Genomic DNA, 21,868 nt, shown 5'->3' with positions numbered 1-21,868 from the left:
GGCGGCGGGCAGGGCAGGGCTCCCGCTCCCGCTCCGCTCTCCGGCCCCTCCGACTGCGCAGGGATGGATGGAGCAACCACCTTGACGCCTGTCCAGCCGCCCGCCCGGCCGGCCTTAACCCCACTGCTGCTGGCCCGGGCCGCGGCCGAGCCCCGGGGACAGCCTGGCCGGCGGCGGTGGCACCGGCACGGGCTCCTCGCTGCTTCCCCGGCTCTGGGACTGCCTTTAGGGCAACTCGGCAAAGGGGCACGGAATGAGATGTCCAGGAACCTGATGGGGGTTCTGCAGAGGGTGGTCCTGCCAGGGATGGGGGCTGTGTGGGCTTTGAGTGCGGAGGGAGGAATGGGGTAACCTCGCAGGGTGTCCCACCACTGCACCCTGAGCTCCGGGAGGGTTCTGAGCAGCAGCACTGACCCTTCCCTGCCTTGCTCTGCCAGGGATGCCCTGGGATAAGCCCTGGCAATGGCTCCTCACTTTCCATCAGGACACAAAAGCCACACGCTGGGGCTTGGAGCATCCACAGGGATTAAAGGTTTGGGGATCATCTCTAGTACGAGATGGGCTGAAACACCTGAGGGTTTGTGGGGATGCAAGTGGGAAATGAGCTGGAAAATGGGGAAAAAACTCTTCCCTGTGTGGCACTGAAAACCTCGGGGCAGAACCCTCAGCCCCTCCTGTGGGCATTTTCCCATTTTTCCCTCCTGTCTTGCCATATGGGTGGGGATGGTGCTGGGAGCTCTACCCCCTGCTCTGCCCAGTGCTTCTGTGCCAAAGGCGAAACAGAGAGCAAAGCCAGGGGCCCCCTGGTGGGGTGGTGGCTATGGGGGTGCCCCGCTCCTCTGCCAGGCCCCCATCCAGCGGGGTGAGGATGGATGATGCTCCAGGGCTGGCAGATCACCCTCTGCCCCTGGCAGCTCATCAAAACCACCCTGGGGAGGCCGCTGACCCCATCCTGTGTCCCAGGTCATTTCCCCACCAGGCTCCAACACAGCTTCTGTGGAATCTTTTACCAGTTTCCAGGAAAGAAAAAGAAAGAAAAAGCCCCAGCAAGAGGAGCCCTGCGGCCAGCAGCTGCCAGATGGAAAAGCCATGGCTCAACCTTTCCCTGTCCTGGTAGCCCCCTTCCTCCCTGGAGGTGCACCAGGCTGGCACCACTCACACCCACACTTCCAGGAACAGGCATCTCGCCCTGGGGTTGCTCTTCCAAGCCCTGGTTCCCCCAGGCTGGTTTGGGAGGTGCAGCTGGAGCAGGGATTCTCTCCCCCACCGTTCCCACACCTTGCTCCCACCTTGCCCCTTCCCACGGGAGCCTGGCATCTCCCCAGCTCACATCTCAGCCCATGGGAAGAGGTGTTGGAGAGAGACATCCAGGCTCCAGCCTTGCCACCCAACTTTCCCACAGGCTCTGTTTTCTCTCTTCCCTTTTGGCCTGGAGTGGAATTCTCCTCCCCCTCTATTTTAATCCTGTCTTCTGGGAATTTATAGATCAGGAGGGAGAAATGAGGGATAGGGATACATGCGCCCACTAATAGGCACTGAGCACATATTGACACAAGGTGTAATCAATCTGGAAGCTAGAAAGAGCTGAACCAGCACAGCTCAGCCAGCCAAAACCCACAAAACCTCGTTGGGAAGTTTAAACAAGCCCTGCCTGCAGCTGGGAGCAGGTTTATCCCTGCCTCCAGCAGGGGTAATATCAATATTTCCCTCCCCAGGGGAAATATCAAACGAGATGCGATGGGAAAATAAGGAGGGTAAATAAGGAAATCCCTTCCCAGTGTGGGTGTGGTGCAGGGAGGAGCTGGACCCATCCCCACCTTTAGAGGTCCTTGAAGCATCTCCTCTGGGCCTGGCTCCACCTTTAGACCTCCCTGGGGACCTCTCCTCCGGATGTGTCCCATCTCCTGTGGCGGGAGATGCTGGGACCCTGCAGGTGCTGGTCCCTGCACCCCAGGCCCCCCCATCTGCCCAGGGAGCCACAGCTCCACCACGGGAACCTCGGTTTGGGGGTGTCCCCTTCCCAGGGTGCCCCCGGCCAATGTGGGGACCCCCCCATCTGATCCCCCCACTGCTCCAGCTCCAGCAGATAAACTCCCCAGGCTGGGACCAAAGTCTGAGCCCCTCCCCTGGTTGCCATGGAGAAGGCTGTAATGGTGTTAGGAAAAGCAGCAAAATCATAAAAAAAGTAGTTTTAAAACCTATTTAAACTCTAAGGAATCATTTACCTTCCCCAGCAGCCCCCCTGTGCCTGCAGGTCCCTCCTCAGGGAGCTTCCCAGTGCCTTTGGGTGGGACATGCCACCAGCTGTCCCTGTTCTGTCCCTGGGCTGGCTGAACTGGGGAGGGGACAGTGCTGGGCCACATCTGCTGTGGGACCCCGGCACATCCCTGCTCCGTCCCCACCCAGCCAGGGTGAGTGACCAGGGACACTCTGGACACCGGCAGGGACAGCACCCGCCCAATGAGCCCTGAGGGGAGCAGGGAGGTGACACGTGTGGCGTTGTCACAGCTGAGTTAGGGAGTATTTTTAGCAAATCTTGCCAAATATTGTCCCTGTCTGGAGGAGAGCATCCCGCGTTGCCAGGGCAACCAGCACTCCTGCTCCTCGTTCAGGACCAAAAACGTGCCCGATAAAGATGGGAGGGGTGACACCAGCACCACAGAGCTTGTGCCACTCTCCAGGGGACACCAGCAGGGACCAAGCCCCAGGAGTGGTGCTTTGCCTGGTGCTCACTGACTTCCCACCTTTCTGGTCATCCTGGTCCCTGCTACAGGAGATGGGCACCGAGGAGTGGTGGCAGCTACTGGCAAAGGTCCCCACGGGCATCTCTGAGTGCCACCTGCTGCCCTGCCACGGCTGCAGAGCCCGTGTGGGAAGGTGGGAAAGGTGCTCCCAGGGATGCCAAACCCTGGTGGCCCACGTGGCCACGCGGAACCGCATCACCAACACCAGCCTGGCCGGACTGGTTGGACTGGGAGAGGCAAGGATGTCCCCAAGACATGACTCAGGGTGGCCAGGGCCATTGCTGGAAGCACAGATGGGAAAATTCCCAAACACTGAGGTGTGGGGAGAAGAGGAGCCCTGGGAGTGGGAATTTGGAGGCAATGGAGGCAGGGAATGGCAGGAGAGCAGTGGCTGTCAGAGTGGAACTGGGCTGGGGGAGTGAACAGAGGGATCCTGATGGCAGGACTGATCCTGATCAGCAGGGCTGATCCTGATGGCAGTGCCAGGGTGGGTGGGGAGAGGAGAAAGGCATTTTCCATGTTCTGTGTCAGCTCTGCAGACCTGGACATTGGCTTCCTGCTGGATGGAGGGAGCAGCCTGGTCCTCGGGGTGCCTGGCTGGAGCGACGGGGTGAGAGTGGGGCAGAGGAACCCCGGCTTCCCTCCTGCCCGTGATCACAAGGCCATGACCCCGCTCCTTCTGCCAGGGTGTCCCTGCCTGCCCCATCCCAACCCTCCTTCCAGCCCTGCAGGGAAGCCCCTGGAGATGCCAGGGGTGACAAAGGGGACGTGGGGTGGCAGTGGGTGCTGGCAGCCCACAAACCCAGCACCTCCGGGGCTGCATCACCAGAGGGGTGTCCAGAGGGGTGTTCAGCAGGGTAGGATTCTCCCCCTCAGCCCCCCTGGAGCACACACACATCCCACCCTGGGATCCTGGGCCAGAGCAGGCCTGGATGGGTCAGAGCGGACCCAGAGGGGACCATGGAGGTGGTCAGGGGCTGGAAGAACCTTTCCTGTTCTTTGTGGGGGAGCTGGGAGAGGTTCTTCAGCTCCCTCCTCCTCTCCCCTCTCCAGCCTGGGAGACCTGGGGGTGTCCAGCCTGGAGGAAGCCTTGTGGCAGCCTGAGGGCTTGGAAAAGTGACAGAAGCTTTTCCTCAAGCCAGGAGAAAGGGTGATGGTTTTAAACTGGAAGAGGGTGGGTTTAGGTTGGACACAAAGAGAAGATGAGTTGGGGGGGATCGGTGGGAGTCGGGCTCCCAGAGGATTCCCCATCCCTGGGCTGTGGCACCTCAGGCGTCCCGGGTGCCAGGGTACTCCAGCGGCATCCCAGGAGGAATTTGTCAGATCCGGGAGCGGACGCGAATTCCCTTTGCTGGCGCTGGAAGCCAGATGGAGCCCGTCACTGCGCGACCGCCGTGCGGCCCTGCCGAGAGCTCCGGAGAGCGCGGGGCTGCTCCCCCTGCTCCGCCCGGGGGTCCCCTGGAGGGCACAGGGTGGGGTGTGACCCTGCCGAGGGCTGCCAGGGCTGGGGAGAGCTGACAACACACAGCGGGATCGGGCCGGCGGCTGCGCGCTCCAAAGCTGCCCCTGGAGCTCCTGGATTTGGGAGCGGTTTCGTCTCCCAAAGCTGCATTCCCGGGGCTGTGCTCAAGGTGTCCCTGACGAGAAGAGTGAAAATCCCTCAGGACAGAGCTGGGATTTGCATTTCGATCTGGTGGGGTTGTGTGGCTCAGTCCGGAATGGTGCTGGAGATTCCGAGCTGCAGTGACACCCCAGAACTTCATTTCTCAGCCCGAATCTGCTTTTTTTTTGTGGTGTTGCCCAGGACAAAATTGGCTTCGTATTCCCAACCCGTGGGAAAAGCGGTCGCTGTCCTTCCTGGTGGCGGGACGGGTGCGTTCGCAGACACAAAGCCGTGTTTGCGCCCGGGAATTGCCCTCTGCCGGGTGCGACGGGCTCCCCGCGGCTCAGCGAGCCCCCAGCTGACGGGTGGGGCTGCTCCCCCCCCAAACCGGGGTCTCAGGGTCCGGGACAGCATCCGGGGGGTGGAGGTGCCCATCCTTGGGGTGTCCATGTGGGGCTGGGACCCCTCGGGGGGTGGAATTGCTGCTCAGCTCCTCCGTGCGCCCGAGCCCCCCCCGAGGCTCCCGAGCTCCCGGCGCCGTGGGCAGGGTGTGAATTCGGCTCCGCGCTGGGTGTGAAGAGACTGTGAATTCTCATCAACACTTTCATTACCTTAATAAAATTACTTCAGGTCTGTTAAGTTCTTTTGCAGAAAAACAAGCCGTAATTGCACGCTTTGCTCGCTTCTCCTTCTCCCGAGCCCCCCAAACGCTCAGCCCCTGCGTCTGGCCTCTGCGGACCTTCCCTGAGGGGCTCTGGGGTCTCCTCCGGCAGCCTGGAACAGGTGAGGAGCTCTGCTTGTCACGGGGCTGCTGTCAGGATGGCCCCTCTCGCTCTCATCCCCTGAGCTCTGCAGATCTAAGGAGTTATTCAGAGCTCTGGGCTTTTTTGAACATCATATTGTCAAAGCTTTTCTTCTGTGGGAGATAGATTCTTACCTAAACTCACCCACTCTACAGAAATAGCAGCAATAATAAGCCTGAAATGAGGAGATTAAGAGCTGGAATTCATTTTAGAATCACAGAAGAGTTTGAGTTGGAAGGGGCCTTTAAAGGTCTCCTGGTCCATCTGATTTTACTCCTCTTCAAGGTTTTCCAGGCTTCTCCACTCTGCCCTGCACTCCCTGCTACCCTCACTCTGACCTTGGAGATTCTGCAAGAACTTTGGGCTGTGGGATTTGTCCCATTCCAGCCTGGCAGGTCCCAGTTTGGAGCCAGCAGCAGCACACAGACCAGCACAGCCCGGGTTTAGCAGTCTGGGCTAATCCAGGCTTGTTTCAGTGCATGCTTTGCTTTAAAACGTGTTTTTCCACGCAGCATCTCTGATGTGAAGGGATAAATTGGGAAAGGTCTTTTAGCTGGGGCTGAACTCAGAGATCCTGGGACCTTTTGGGCAGCTCATTGGCACAGGAGGTTCGAGGGCTGCAGAGATCAAGGGAAAGTTGCCTGGAAGCAAACTGGATACTACGGGATGGTCTCGGAGCAGGTGGTTGGATTACTGGGTTAATTAACGGGTTGATCAGACCTTGGAATCATGGAATGGTTTGGGTGGGAAGGGACCTTAAAGCCCATCCAGTGCCACCCCCTGCCATGGGCAGGGACACCTTCCACTGGCCCAGGCTGCTCCAAGCCCCATCCAACCTGGCTTTGGACACTGCCAGGGATCCAGGGGCAGCCACAGCTGCTCTGGGCACCCTGTGCCAGGGCCTGCCCACCCTCCCAGGGAACAATTCCTTCCCAATATCCCATCCATCCCTGCTCTCTATTCACTCTAAATTTCTCCTCTGTTACTTTAAAATCTTTCCCCTTGTTCTATCACCATGGAAAAAGTCACTCTCTTTGTTGTCAGCCTCCTAAAGCACTGGAATATCCCTGCACAGGAGCTGGAGGCCAAACCTACAGCCAGGTTTGGGAACGGTCCACGACAAAGGCTGGTACCCCCTCACTGGCAGTATTGCTGCCCTGGGGGTGCTCCTGAGCTGCTGGTTCCAGTCTCTGCTGAGGGCTGAGCTGGGAATACAGAAACCTCCTGGGAAGTGCCATTGCTCTCCCTCTAGCAGCTCCCAGGGTGACTGTGAGATTTGGAGCCACCTTAAAACCGAGGTGGAAGCCGCACCCTCTGGTAACCACAGTTGGTAGCAACAGCGCTGGACCTCCCGGAGATGTTCCTTAGAGATCCCGGGATCCTTCCTTGGCTTCTCAGCTGCTGCCTGCCCAACTCTGTGCAGAGATCCCGGCCTCTGAGCACATGGATCTTGGGATTGTTGCAGAGAATGAGACTGTGAGTACTCTGACAGAGCGCCTCGCTGACTGAAAATTCAGGTATGAAGGTCCACAGCCCTTCCCAGGTCATGGAAGCAGCGCTCTGCCAGGGAAATCCCAGCTACAGGGGAGAAATGGCAGCTGGAAAGCCTGGCTGGAATGCTGGATGTGCTGAGCTCTTCCAGCAGCAGTGGTGGGAGGGTGGCAGGGGGAGAGGAGGGCTCAGCCAGAGCTGCTCTGCACCTGCAGGTGCAGCTGGAGGACAGGAACAAGGGGATGCACCACCTTGGAGACCCCCAGGAGGAGATGGGGAAGCTGCCTGGCTCCAAGACAGATTTCCCAGGCAGGATGGTCCTCAGTGAAGAGGAAAAACTGAAGGTAAAACTTTGGGAGTTGGAGAGAACTGAGCTGTGAAGCCGTGTGAGGCCAGTAGAGCCACAGTGGAAAATCTGGGGGGAAATTCCTCCTCTAGAGGGGGATGTGTTGTGCTCAAAACATCACACTGGCCTCAGAATCCATCCACGGCCTTCACCGAATCCTTCCTCTCTCCCAGATTTCCAAAGACCTCGTGGATCTCCAGATCGAGACGAACAAAATGAAGGAGCGTTATGAGACTGAGAACTTCGAACTGAAAAATACGGTACCCACGTTTTGGACTAGTCCATTTCAGCCCTGCCAGTACCTCCATCCAGCTCTGCAGCTCCTACACACCCACCTTGCTGTGCTTGGCATCTTCTCCCGGCTTTAGATGGAGCTGAATTCCCCCCCCCCCCCAACTCCCCAGATCCCAGGAACTCCCATGAAATCATCTCCCTGTGCTTGCTGCTGGCCTGGGCCACATCTAATCCTGCTGCCTCCCCTGTGCAGCTCCAGGCCCTGGAGAGCCGAGTGCAGGAGCTGGAGCTGTGCAGTGCCAGGGTCACGGAGGAGCGAGATTCCTTGCGGGAGCGCCTGCGGGTCCTGGAGAGCAGCCGGCAGCAGCTGGCGGAGGAGTTCATCATCCTGAAAAGCAACTACCTGGCCCTTGGCAGAGAGCTGGACCAGGAGGTGAGAGAGGCCACAGAGCTCATCCCAGGGCTCATCCCAGGGATCCCAGCTCCGCCTCACATTTCCCTGCTGTGCAGGTACCTTGGTTGGCTTTGGGTTGTGCATCCCTGTCTCAGCTCAGGTCCAGGGAGGCTTCTCATGCAATTGTACAAAGGTTCTTGTTGAGGGGACCTCTCAAAGGCCACTGAGTCCACAAAAACCATCCAGTGCCACCCCTGCCATGGGCAGGGACACCTTCCACTGGCCCAGGCTGCTCCAAGCCCCAATGTCCAACCTGGCCTTGGACACTGCCAGGGATCCAGGGGCAGCCACAGCTGCTCTGGGCACCCTGTGCCAGGGCCTGCCCACCCTCCCAGGGAACAATTCCTTCCCAATATCCCATCCAGCCCTGCCCTCTGGCACTGGGAAGCCATTCCCTGTGTCCTGTCCCTCCATGCCCTGTCCCCAGTCCCTCTCCAGCTCTCCTGGAGCCCCTTCAGGCCCTGCAAGGGGCTCTGAGCTCTCCCTGGAGCCTTCTCTTGTCCAGGTGAGCACCCCCAGCTCTCCCAGCCTGGCTCCAGAGCAGAGAGGCTCCAGCCCTTGGGGCATCTCCGTGGCCTCCTCTGGACTCTCTCCAGCAGCTCCACGTCCCTCTGCTGTTGGCCCCAGGGCTGGGGCAGCTCTGCAGGTGGGGTCTCACCTGAGGGGGCAGAGGGACAGAATCCCCCCCTCCCCTGCTGCCTACGCTGGGGCTCAGCCCAGGGCACAGGGGGGTTTCAGGGTCCCAGCACACACAACCAGGACATGTCCAACCCAGAGCCTCTGAGCTGTGACATGGCACAGCCCGGCCATTGGACTGTCTCCAAGGATTTAATATAACAGAGCCCCCTTCTCGCAGGGTGTGCGGGACCTGCCCTCGCAGCGGGGACAGAGCCGGGACAGGGCTGGGACAGGGCTGGGACAGGGCTGGGACAGAGCTGGGGACAGGGCTGGGATAGAGCTGTGACAAGGCTGGGACAGGTCTGTGCCCTTGCTGACCCGCTGCTCGCCCGGCACCCCGCGGGCAGAGCCCTCCCGCTCCCCGGCGGCCCCACGGCGCTGCCCGGAGGTCACGGCGGGGCTGCCCGGGGCCGCTCCCTCCGCGCTGCCTGCGCGCTTTGTTTCCCTTTTTTTCTGCTTGGCTTGCGCAGCCCGCACGTGAACGGATTGGAGCCGCTCTCATTTCGGGCGGCGGCGGGAAGGGGCCCGGCAGCTTTCAGGTCGGCAAGTTTATAAAAACACCGAATTCAAGCAAGTTTCTGATGGTTCCTTAAGAGACGGACTGACTGCTAACTTAGCAATGATTAACCAGAGGCTTTCGGACCCAGATTTGTGTATTTCTTTGGCTACTTCAATAGCCCTTCCTCTGTCCCCTCCCTCTCCCCCCTCCCGCTTCTCCTTTTTGAATTGGATGGAGTGACTGACACCCTCCTGCCTGCCTCCCTCCCTCCCTCCCTCCCTCCCCCAGCAGATAGTTTTGCTGCCTCAGCTCAGTGACCTGGTTTTCCATGCCGAGCTGTGCTGGGAAGACGCGGAGCTGCTGCTTTGGTCCAGTGTGTCTGGATGGTCTCTGGCAGAGCAGGACACAGGATAATGATCATCCGTGAGTTAGTGAGCCTTGTGGAGAGCTCATTTGTCTCCCAGAAGCTGAGAAATGGGAATTTCTTACAAGAATGGGACCTCAGCTCTTGCAGGGGGGTGATCCCACCCCGTGATCCCGCTGGAGCACGAGGCAGAGCCGCTCTGCTCCCGGTTCTGCCAGGCTCAGGGAGAATAGTTCAGCCATCAGCACTCTCAGCTGCTTCTTGTCCCCAAGGGGGTGCAATATGTCTGTCAAAAATTGGATTTTCAGGCAGCTGACGTCTCTAAATGATGGGTTTAGCAGGTTTTAGTGGTAATAACACACTGCTTTCACATGGATCCTGGAATGTTTCGGAGAGTCAAAGCACGTGGATTCAGTTTTGTGCCTATCTGGGCATCCTGAAGAACCACAGAGTCATGGAATGCTCTGGGTTGGAAGGGGACTTCAAAGCCCATCTCATTCCACCCCCCAGCCATGGGACACCTTCCCCCAGAAAAGGTTGCTCCAAGAAGTGGTGAAGCGGGTCCAGAAGCCAGGGGTGAATTCCTTGGATGTCCTCCATATGCCGAGGAATTTACCCCAGCTTCTTGGCTCCGACTCCCAAAAATCCCTGCCTGAAGCCAGAGAGGCTCCGACTTGGCAGCCTGGGACTTGTCGCGACATGGGCCTCTTGCTCATTATTTTCCCAGTGCGGACTTTCCCAAAGGAAATGGGAAAAGCAGCCTGCGGTTCTGCCCCCTCCCCTTCCCCGGCGCTCTTCTGGGGGAGACAATGAACCTTTTACACATTCCCAATTACAAGTGCTACTTGTGACCTTGCCAATATGTTGTCATGGCTGCTTGGCTCAGGAGCAGCTCGGCGAGCTCATTCACGGCCCCTTGTCCGGGAACAGTCGGAGCCTCTGAATTGTCGCGGCTCCATTGTCCGCGGGATTCACACATCGCGCTGGGTCTGTCCGGCCGCAGGAGCCGGCCTTGCCCAGCCCTTGGGAAGCGCCTCGCAGGAGATGCCAGGCAGGCACTCGGAGCCTGTTTTCTGGCTCGCTGTAAATTCTTCCTTTTCAAGGCTCTGACCTCTCCTCGCTCTCCGTTTCCTTCTCCTTTTGTCCCCCTGGCTCGCGCCGGCTGCGGCGGCAGCCCCGGAGGGGACCCGAACGCGCTCTGGGTTCCACGCCGGGGTTTTCCCTGGAGCTACGCCAGGCTCGGCAGCTCAGGGAAGGCAGCGAAGCCCAACTCCAACCGGGGGTTGCCTCTTTTTTTGGTTTTTTTTTTTTTTGGCCAAACCGGTCCTTGTGACCCCTGTGATCAAATTGTCAGGGCTGACAGCTGCAGATGGATCGCTGCGGGCCGGGGAACGAGCGGGCTGTCTCTGCGGGGCTGTCAGGTTTCACAGCTGTATATCTCACCTCTTTGTCATCCTTCTTTCTCCTCGCTCTCCCCCAGCCCACCCCGTGCTATCTTTTGATAAGCTATTCTCTCCACGGATGACTCAGATGACCTCTGCCTCCCATCCTCCCGATTCACTGCCATGGTAACAATTACTCAAGCTTGTCCCCAGTCATAAACCCCATCAAAGCTTTGTTATCTACACAGAAACCCTCCTGGGAGACACGAATTCCCTCAGTGCTCCTTCCAGATCACCTGTAACAGAGCTTTTCTCATTCAGATCCTCTTCATCTTTTGGAAATGTGTCACTTCACACCAGCGCTGCTTTGAATCTCGCTGCCTACACGGGGCTGTGGGCTGGCTGCTGCTGGGGGGATGCAGTCCAAGCCAACTGGGATTATGTCATCCCAGAGGGATGGATGGATGGATGGATGGATGGATGGATGGATGGATGGATGGAGGGATGGATGGAGGGATGGATGATGGATGGATGGATGGGTGGATGGGTGGATGGAGGGATGGATGGATGGATGGATGGATGATGGAGGGATGGATGATGGAGGGATGGAGGGAGGGATGGAGGGATGGATGATGGATGGATGGAGGGAGGGATGGATGGAGGGATGGAGGGATGGATGATGGATGGATGGATGGAGGGATGATGGGTGGATGGATGGAGGGATGGGTGGATGGATGGATGGATGGAGGGATGGATGGATGGATGATGGAGGGATGGATGATGGATGGAGGGATGGATGATGGATGGATGGAGGGAGAGATGGATGGATGGATGGATGGATGGATGGATGGATGGATGGAGGGATGGACAGACAGATGGATGGAGACTTCTCCTTGCCTTGTGGAGCCCAGTGCTGTTCAAAGCTGTTCCATAGGGAAAGACGTTCCTGAAGTGTTGGGAAGCTGCTTGGAGGGTGCAGGGTGGGGGCGAGGAGGGGGCTGGAGGCCTGGAGAGGTGATGGCAGAGCTGTGCCCAGGGCTGGCACTGGGACCTGGATTTGAGTGTGAGAGTGAGATGTGCAGAGGGATAATATTCAGTGGGAATAGCCCTGCTGCCTGGCAATGCTCTGCCATGAGAAGCAGAAAATCACCAGTATCCTTGGACATGTGAGACAGAACTAAAATTAAAACTCGACTTGGGGATGGGAGGGGGTGCCTGCCTGGAGCACACTCCAGGAGCAGCAGGGCTGTGCTGACCAGAGGGGGATTTCAGAAGCTCTTTCTTTCTCATTTGACCTGGCAGGTGATGAGGAATGAGGAGCTGACCCAAGAGCTGCTCAGCCTGGCCAAAGAGAGCCCCCACCCCGCTGGCTCGGCCCAGCAATCTTCCCCCGAGCTGCGAAGAGGGAGAGCAGCAGGACATCCCCGCTCTGCTAGGAGGGGGAAGGTAAGGGACTCTCTGCCCTTCCACCAGCCCCTTGGAGAACAGGGATCTACCAGGCCCCTTCTTCTCTCTCTCCCCAAACCAGCCTGAAGACGCAGCTGCCCCTGAACACGAGCAGCAGGAGCTGGAAAGAAACGTGAGTGTGTGGGGGTCTGCTGCTGGATCCTTGGGAAGCAGAGGGGGGATTGATTCCAACCGTGGCTGGCACCTCCTGGTGCTAACTTGAGTTCTGTGGATCAGCTGATGCCTTGATTCATTTTAAATCCTTTTTTTAAACTCCGCAGTTGCAAAACGAGACGGGAATAACTCCAGATGTGCAGGCAGGGGGGCAGAGGTGATTCCCTGGGTCCATGCCCAGCAGGGGGAACACAGACAGGAGTGTAGAAGCCAACAAGTGCAGAGGACACTTTTTTTCCTTCTTTCTCGCACTTGAGAAGGCTGGGGGTGATGAAGCACCCAAAACTGAGAGCGCAGAGATGGTCCCTGCCTCCTCCCCATCTGCAGCCCGTGTGAAACCAGCTTGGGCTCCGCCGCCGGCTCCTGCTGGGAATCTGACTCTCAACGTGAGCATTTCCCTCGGGAGAGCCACACGTGTGCACCTCCACGTGCCCTGGCTGCACAACACACACCATTCCTGCCGTGCAAGAGGGCACCAGTCCCTCCCAGTTAAACCAGTCCTTCCCTCAGCATGTCCCTGCTCAGCTGGACGAGCGCTCAGCTCGAGGTTCTCCTCACGTTGTCCTCTCTTCATTCAGCCTTCTGCCTCATCTTCCTCTTCTTGTGTCCCTCAGTTGCTTGGAAACCAGGATCACATAAAAGTGGAGCTTGAAAAACTGAAGAAAGCCCACGATGAGCAGCAGCAGAAGCTGGAGGAGCGAGTGTGAGTGCTGGGGGCACGTCCCTCTGCTGGGCCAGGTGTTTGTGGGACTTGTTGCAGCTGGATTTGATCCACGGGAGCAGGCAGCCTGCCTTTGGGGGGGTACAGGGAAGGAATGATGATCCACCCTTGGAAGAAGTGAGGCCTGGAACACCTGATGTTTTCAAGGCTCTTCAGAGAGTCAGCTGTCAGGTTAAAGTTGGTGGTGTTTAGGGACACTTTGAAAATCCTCTGTGACACACAGCAAACGTGTGACAGCCCAGAGATGAATCCAGCCCAGCCCTTACCTCCACAGTGGGTTTTCCGTCACCTTGGGATGGGGTTGATGTCCCAGGAAAGGCTGCCCCAGCAGGGACACTACAGGACTCGACCCTCTGAGCTGCAGAGGGTGTTCACCTTTAGCAGGGAGAGATTTTGTGGCACTGCTTGACCCACATTTGGGGGCTGGCAGCTGCTGCTGGGAGGTTTCTGTCATGCCAAAGCAATTTTCTTCCCAAAGCTGGCTGTGTTGGACCTGTGGAGAATCACAGAATCCCGAAATGTTTGGGTTGGAAGGGACCTTAAAGCTCATCCCATTCCACCCCCTGCCATGGGCAGGGACACCTTCACTATCCCAGGTTGTTCCAAGCCCCTTCCAAACTGGCCTTGAACACTTCCAGGGATGGAGAAGGAGTTTGGGAGGTTAAAATAAACCCAGCTTCTTCCTGTGTGTCCAGGCTGGCGCTGGGGAAGGAGCTGCAGGAGGCGAAGGGAGCGATCGGGGACAGCCGGCACCGGCTGGCGGAGCAGTCAGCGGTGAGGACGGGCTTCCCTCACCTCATCCGGCTGCCGTGTGCTCCTCCCGAGCTGGCAGGCCTGGGATGCCTTGAATCCAGGTGCTCCAACACCTCTCCCTCTCCAGGGAGCTCCTCACGCTGAGGTTCTCCCCGTGCAGTTTCCCCCTGCACGTGGTGGAAGTGCTGCTTGCAAAGGTGGTGGGAGGAATTTTGTTCGCTGGTTTTCAGCAAGAGTTGGTGGAATCGCCGGGGTGGGGGGTGGTAAATGACAGAAAGTAGCAGGGGAATAGGGATTATAAACATTTCCAGTGGGTTCCTCTGAAAATCCAGGCCCTTCCCAGCTCTAGAGAAGCCAAATATCTGGAAATGAAGACCCCGGGCTCTTATGGAGCATCTCAGCTCCCCCTCCTTGGCCAGAGGACAGGGCAGCAGGGTAGTTCTGTTTGCTGTGCCAGGTGCTGCTCACGTCCCAGAGGCAGCTCCAGGAGGTGGAGGCAGAGAACTCCCGGCTGCAGCTCCGGCTGAAGGAGCTGAACGAGGAATATCGCTCCCGGCTGGCGCAGTACATCAGGGATGTGGCGGTGGGTACCCCCAGCCCGGGGCTCTCCTGGCCTGGGGAGGTGTCACAGAACCATGGAATATCCTGAGCTGGAAAGGACCTACAAGGATCGTGGATCCAGCCCCTGGCCCTGCACAGACACCCCAACAACCCCACCCTGGGCATCCCTGGCAGTGCTGTCCAAACGCTCCTGGAGCTCTGGCAGCCTCGGGGCCGTGCCCATTGCCTGGGGAGCCTGGGCAGTGCCCAGCACCCTCTGGGGGAAGAGTCTTTTCCTAAAATGCAGCCTAAACCTCCCCTGGCACAGCTCCAGCTGTTCCTTCAGGTCTCTCCATGCTGGCACCCTCCTCTTGTAGGCTGCTGCCAATAAATAAGTAAAGAAAGGGGTCTTTTAATCCCTGTAATCTGACCGGGAAAGTCCCAGCAGAAGCTCACAGATAATTTTGTGTGGCCATACAGGAAATCTGTGTGCAGAGGGGGGCTGGCATAGAATCACAGAATAGATCATCCAGTTCCCCCTGCCATGGGCAGGGACACCTTCCACTGGCCCAGGCTGCTCCAAGCCCCAATGTCCAACCTGGCTTTGGACACTGCCAGGGATCCAGGGGCAGCCACAGCTGCTCTGGGCACCCTGTGCCAGGGCCTGCCCACCCTCCCAGGGAACAATTCCTTCCCAATATCCCATCCAGCCCTGCCCTCTGGCACTGGGAAGCTGTTCCCCCTGGATTCCCCTCTCTGTGCATTTACAGAACTACATGGACAGCAAACCCAGCAGCGTGACAGGACATGACAAGGTCCCGGCTGGCCAGGCTGCCATGAAGCACTTTGTGGACAGCATGCTCAGGGATATCCGGGCTTCCTACAAGTCCCGGGAGGAGCAGCTGGCGCGGGCAGCACGTGGGTACAAGAAACGCATGAAGGACTTGGCCAAGAAGCACGAGAACCTGCTGATTGCCTATGGGTAAATCTCAGCCACCTCCTCCCTCAGGACCAAGTGGAAAAGCCCCGTAGCACCCACCCTCTGCCCTAGAAAGAGGCAAACACAGCTCCCAGGTGGAGGAGAGGATCTGCAGAGCACATTTATCTCCCTTCTCCCAGCAATGCAGGATCACGCTGCCTCCAGCTGCACATCAGGGTGCTCTGGACCCCATGGAGCTGCTTTGCACATATGTTCCTCCCACTTAAAATGCAGGGTGAGAGATGGATCCCACGGTGCATGGTGTGGAAATGCAGAGGTACCACAAATAGCTCCACCTCCCAGCCCGTCCCTGCGGTGCTCTCAGCTCTCTCGGCAGCTTGGGCTGTGGGAAGCAGCAGAAATACTTGTGGTATAAAAGCCACAAATAGCTCTAGGACAAGCTCCCCTCAGAAAGTCTCCCACTTGTCCTTCACAGGTGGCCAGAACCAGCAGGTCCCAGTGAGTGGCACCTTCAGGAGCAGCAGAACTGCTCGGTGATGTCACCCAAAGCAGGGCCTGACCCCTGTGGCTCGTTACAGGCTGCAGCGGGAGCAGATCCGCTCCCTGGGGAGCAGTGCCGTGGATTGTGGCCCTGCCGAGCTCCACTTCTCCATCACGGACCCAGAGCTGCTGACAAACAGCTCCCGGGAGCTGAATCGGCTGCGGGAGGAGAAGGCAAAGCTGGAGATGCAGCTCCAGGAGCTGCAGAAGGTGGGGAGCTGGGGCTTGGTGGGAAGAGTTTGTGAGCTGTAGATTCAGCCCCTTCCTGAGGCATTTCTAGGGTTGGTTAGGTTGGCAAAGCCCTCTCAGATCGTCAAGTCCAACCTTTCCCCCAGCACTGCCGAGGCCACCACTGAACCACGTCCCCAAGTGCCACATCCACCCTCTCTCTGAGGGTTTGCTGTGCCCATGGCACAGGCAGGGAGCACAACAGTCATCTTCTTGTGACAAAATCATGGAATCATGGAGAGATTTGGGTTGGAAGGGGCCTTAAAGCTCATCCCATCCCACCCCATCCCATGGGCAAGGACACCTTCCACTATCCCAGGCTGCTCCAAGCCCCGTCCAGCCTGGCCTTAGACACTTTCAGGGATTGGGAAATGTCCTCCCACTGGGCAATGTGGCTCTTGATTTGCACAGGATGCATTTATTTAACAATTCAGAGAATGGGAGACCTAAAACCTTCAGACTGTACAGCCCATCGTTTCCTTGCCATGGCACTGGTGGCTGTGGGAGTGCTGGGATACCTTGGGCCACTTCCAAGGGGCCTTAGAGAAAAGAGGGAGAATGTCTTCTTACATGTGCAGATAGTGACAGGACAAAGAGAATGGATTTAAACTAAAAGAGGAGAGATTTAGGCTGGATGTAAGGAAGGAATTCCTTCCTGGGAGGGTGGGCAGGCCCTGGCACAGGGTGCCCAGAGCAGCTGTGGCTGCCCCTGGATCCCTGGCAGTGTCCAAGGCCAGGCTGGACGGGGCTTGGAGCAGCCTGGGACAGTGGAAGGTGTCCTTGCCCGTGGCAGGGGGTGGGATGGGATCATCCTTAAGGTCCCTTCCAGTCTAACCCATTCCCTGACATGATTTCTCTGAAAGCAGCAGGATCTGGGACTGCAATGGGTTCACGTTCACAGGAATTCTCTTCTTCCTTTGCCTCCAGAAAAGCCTGAAAGAAGCCTCTGCCCTTCCAGTGCCTCAGAAGCAGTGAGTGCTGTTTTTTCTTGGGATCTCTGTCATTCCCAGTTCTCACGAATGTGTGGATTGAGGGATCTTTTTTGCCTGGGTGGAGGCAGCAGTAAGCAGGGAGAGGGAGCTGCTGGGGCCTGCTGTGGGAAGGAGAGGCAGCTGTCCCCTCGGCACAGCGCTTCCTGCAGGAAGAGAGCTGGGCACTGGGCCTTGATCCAAGAAAGCTCTTAAGCACATATTTGATTTAATGATGTTTTTAGCCCCACTGACCTCTTTAAAAGCCGAAGTTAAGCAGATGCCCAAGTGCTTTGGTGGATCACAACCTGAGAAAGGACTGTGAGACACCACCAGTTTGGCATGGTCCTGGTTTTCCTCCTTCCCAATGCGGGAGTTGGGCTGGAACCCTTTGGTGCTGCTGTGCTCGTGCCACCCTGGCTTCCCAACAAGCCCTGGAGTTGCTAAATTTTGATGGGTCTCTTCCCTCTGCTCCATTATCCTGCTAAAACTCAACCAACTATAGCTGTGGAGGGCTGGAACGAAGCACAGGAGAAACCTGAGCTGGGGTTTTTCAGCCTTTTAAAAGATGTGGTCACCTAGAAAACATGTCAAATATTCCATTAGCTGGATGCCAGCACTGAGGAGTGGGTCAGTGCCAAAGCCCCTGGGCTCTGGAGGGCTGTCTCGGGCACAAGCTTGAGCCTCAACCAGCCCCAGCCACATTTTCCACACTGAAAATAGCAATGGTCCATGAGTAAATGCAGTGATTTGGGCAGAGCAAGGCATGGAAAGCCCAGAAGATGAATTTCAGTGATGCATCTTGTCTTTTGGGGTTTCTTTTAACTGCCGAGAGACCCCACACACTTCAAACACTGATGGGTTAATCCGTGCTGCTGCCTTGTTCCTCCAGCTAGAGACAGGAATCCCGGTGTTCCCGCAGCACTCCAGCTCCAATTCCCACTGCTTCTTGCCTTTATCAGAGAACGGCTTGGGCTGCGAGGGACCTTCAAGCCCAGCTCCTTCCACCTCCCCTGCTGTGGGGGTTTACCAGCTGCACCAATTCCCGGCTTATTGTTCCCTTCTCCCCTTGCTCCCACGAAATCCCAGCCGGGATCTCCCCGCGCCAGGAAGCTGCGGCCAGCGGAGGGAACTGGAGGGAGCACAATGCATTCCTGCCTTCACACAGCCCGAATTCCCGAGCCTCAGATGTGACCTGTATTTTCCTCCGGGAGGCTGGGACGGGCGGGGAAGGGCTTTCCCACGCCGGGCTGTGCAGACAGCTCACCTCTCATGCTCGCTGACCAGAACGGACGGTCCCTGCTCCAAACAGGGGCAGTGCCGGCCTTTGGCACTGATGGCTCCCTGTTGCCATCAAATCCAGCCCCGCAGCGGCAGGTTCAGGACTCTTTCTGCATGGATGTTGTTTGGGATAGCCCCAGGCTGTGGGTGGGGAGTCCCAGGCTGGCAGAAGGACTGCTGGTGGTGTCTGGGACTCCCCGGTGGTGCCGCACACCCTGGGGAAGTTTGGGCACTGGGAGAGGAAAGGTTCCAGTGCTGGGGATTGTGGTGGGATGGGCACCAGTTGTGTGGGGCTGTGGGATCTGTGGAAGGGCTGGATGTGATGTCTGGGCATGATCCAAACGAGCTCTTCTGTCCCAGGCAGCTGGATGAGGAGGGCTGGGCAGAGGTCAGGAAGCAGCTCCGGGAATTCGCACACAACACCCAGGTAAAGGCCTGGAACAGCCGACGGGAGTCAGAGCTCATCCCTCGCCCACACGGCAGACGGGGCTGACACGCTGCTCCAGGCTGGAGCGGGGAGACTTCTACAGAGTCACAGAACATCCTGAGTGGGAAGGGTCCCACCGGGATCAGAGTCCAGCCCCTGGCCCTGCACAGACACCCCAACAACCCCACCCTGGGCATCCCTGGCAGCGCTGTCCAAACGCTCCTGGAGCTCTGGCAGCCTCGGGGCCGGGACCATTCCCTGGGATCACTTTCCTTGCTGTGGCTTTGGCCTCAGCCCTCCAAGCGATGCTGGCAGGTCCCAGCTGGAGGTGTCTCAAGGCTCCACTGTCCCTGCTACCAAAGGAAGCAGAACAGCCCCTAATCACTCCTGCCTGCATTTCAGAACAACTTTCTGGCATCTCTGTTACAAACTGGGGCTGATTGTCCCCCTGTGCTGGCATTGCTGGGACACCTCCAGTCCTGGGGGCACTTTTGGGCCCATCATGACAGGAAGGACACTGAGGGGCTGGAGCATGTCCAGAGAAGGGAACAGAGCTGGGGAAGGGGCTGGAGCCCCAGGAGCGGCTGAGGGAGCTGGGAAAGGGGCTCAGCCTGGAGCAAAGGAGGCTCAGGGGGGACCTTGTGGCTCTGCACAAGTCCCTGGCAGGAGGGGGCAGCCGGGGGGGTCGGGCTCTGCTGCCAGGGAACAGGGACAGGAGGAGAGGGAACGGCCTCAGGCTGGGCCAGGGGAGGTTTAGGTTGGATATTGGGGAAATTCCTTCATGGGAAGGGTGGTCAGGCACTGGCACAGCTGCCCAGGGCAGTGCTGGGGTCACCATCCCTGCAGGGATTTAAAAGCCGTGTGGATGTGGCACTTGGGGACAGGGGTCAGTGGTGGCCTTGGCAGTGCTGGGTTAACACCTGGATTCTAGTGGGCTTTTCCAACCTCCACAATTCCAAGATTCTTTAATTCTATTCGACCTGGTTCAAGCCTAGGCTGAATCTGAGTCAGCTCCCCAGTCTAGTTCCTGCTGGGTGCAGGGATATTCGCTCCCATGTCGTGGCTTTCCCTGTCCAGAGCAGCCTGAGGAGGTGCTCCACCATTCCTGGGGGTGTCAAGCTGAACAGCTGCACCGGGTGTATCTCTGTGGCCAAAGGAAGGGAGGTGTCGTGGCTGAGAGGTCGGAGTGGTGGGGAAGTGGTCAGAAGGTCGGACTCACCCAGCAGAGAGGGGCTGAGCAATCACTCCCATCTCACAGATCCCGTTTTTTCCCCATGTTTTTTCCATGTTTCTTTGCCCCTCCAGGAGGATCTGGAGCAGGAAAGGAGCCAGCTGCTGACCCGGGCTGTGGTGGCAGAGGAGCAGGTGTCGGAGCTGCAGGAGTACATAGATCAGCACCTTGCCAGGTCAGCTGAGGGATCCCCCCTTCTGCTCCTGCGTCCTCTCCCAGGCTCGGTGCCAGTGACATCCCCGTGCCCGCTGCTGACCCTGGCAGAGCGCTGCCAGCACAGCCAATGTCCCACTGCTCCTCCAGCTGTGCAGGCAGCTGTCACCACCTCTTGTCCTACAGGGCAGCAGGACAGACATGCCCTGCCACAGGTGTCCCTGCGTGCTCACCTGTCCCTGGGAGGAATCAGAATCAAGGAATGGATTGGGTGGGAAGGGGCATAAATGATCACCCAATTCCCCTGCCATGGGCAGGGACACCTTCCACTAGCCCAGGTTGCTCCAAGCCCCAATGTCCAGCCTGGCCTTGGACACTGCCAGGGATCCAGGGGCAGCCACAGCTGCTCTGGGCACCCTGTGCCAGGGCCTCCCCACCCTCCCAGGGAAAAATTCCTTCCCAATATCCCATCTAACCCTGCCCTTTGGAAGCCATTCCCTATGCCCTGTCACTTTATGCCATTGTCCCAAGTCCATCTCCTGCTCTCTTGGAGCCTTTTTAGGCCCTGGAAGGGGGTCTAAGGTCTCCCTGGAGCCTTCACAGGAACCTAAAACCTAAAGCCTAATCTAAAGCCTAAAATCTTTAGAGTTCTCTTTTTCACAGGTTCTAATCTAAGTCCTCCAGCAGCCCCAGATCTGTGTTCCCCTCTCTGTGGCTCATCCTGCTCTGGAGCAGGAAGCATAGCTGGGAAGGGCAGGGAGGACACAAGCAGTGTCAGAGCACGATCCACCTGCCCCAGCCGTGAGCTCGGGTCAGGCTCTGCCCTTACCTGGCAGAGCCCATCAACACCTTTTCCTCGGCTGTGGGATCGACGTGCCAGGCTCAGCCCTAGGCACGGCTCACTGGCACCAGGTGGTGACAGTGCCACTCCCACTGCAGGTACAAGCAGGAGATCCTCCGGCTGCGGAACGCTGAGAGCAGCGAGGTGCCCCGAGCGCCCCGCGCCAGGACCGCCAGCCACCAGCCATAGCAGCCCCAGCCTTGGGAACACCAGCATCCCAAGGCAGGTCTGCGTTTTATGGACTGCCAGGCAAGGATCCTGCCCGGGCTGGGAGCTGGGAACAGCGAGGGAACCCACGTGGGTGTTCCTGGTCTCAAGTTCACAGGACTCAAATGAGACAAGACAACTGCATCTCGTCCATCCCCGGCCACCCGCCGACTGCGGGAATTCTGCTCCTCCCTGAGCACGCCTCGGACACGGGGTCAGCTTCCCAGGCAGCTCTTTACTGCTGGGTTGCAGGGACAGGTTCCTGCTCTGGCTGTTTTTCCTGGATGAGAGCTGGACCTGGACCAAGGGCTGCTCCTGCCTTGCTCCCCTCGTGGCTCCTGCGAGACAGAGCCAAGGCTGGCTTAGGCCAGGATTCGTTCTGGGGTTGGACAAAGGAATGAGCTGCTCTTTTACTGGGAGGGTGGTGAAAGGTGCCCAGAGAAGCTGTGGCTGCCCCTGGATCCCTGGCAGTGTCCAAGGCCAGGTTGGATGGGGCTTGGAGCAGGCTGGGCTAGGGGAAGGTGTGCCTGCCCATGGCAGGGGGTGGAACGGGATGGGCTTTAAAGTCCGTTCCCACCCAACCCATTCCATGATTCTGTGACTCTGTGGTGGGAAAACCCCATTTTCCTCTGTGTTTGAGTGGAAAATGGAATATTATATGGCCGAGCAGGGCCTAACTGATCCTTCACGGGGTGAGCTGGAAATGGCAGAGCAAAGCCCAAGTCCAGGAGCAGCAGCTGCTCCAAGTCCAGCAGCTCAAAGACAAAGCAAAAACCTCAGAGGAACAATCAACCAAAACTTTATTTTAAAAAATTAAATA

General features: G+C 58.1%; 1 protein-coding gene across 1 annotated transcript; it reads left to right on the top strand.

Annotated features, from left to right (window-relative positions):
• Positions 1-2,776: 2,776 nt before the first annotated feature.
• CCDC78 (coiled-coil domain containing 78) lies at positions 2,777-21,030 on the top strand (the record flags this gene model as incomplete). Its single annotated transcript, XM_082292122.1, has 14 exons — positions 2,777-2,965; positions 6,857-6,985; positions 7,161-7,247; positions 7,475-7,654; positions 11,901-12,044; positions 12,127-12,177; positions 12,833-12,921; positions 13,635-13,713; positions 14,150-14,275; positions 15,003-15,214; positions 15,751-15,922; positions 18,554-18,616; positions 19,922-20,022; positions 20,940-21,030. 14 exons carry the CDS (start codon positions 2,777-2,779, stop codon positions 21,028-21,030), a joined length of 1,713 nt encoding a protein of 570 aa, XP_082148248.1.
• Positions 21,031-21,868: the final 838 nt, after the last annotated feature.

The sequence above is a fragment of the Coloeus monedula genome (genome assembly GCF_965178545.1).
Source record: "Coloeus monedula genome assembly, chromosome: 16".
Lineage (NCBI taxonomy): Eukaryota > Metazoa > Chordata > Aves > Passeriformes > Corvidae > Coloeus > Coloeus monedula.
The sequence above is the reverse complement of the archived record's forward strand: the minus strand, read 5'-3'. Positions and strand labels throughout refer to the sequence as shown.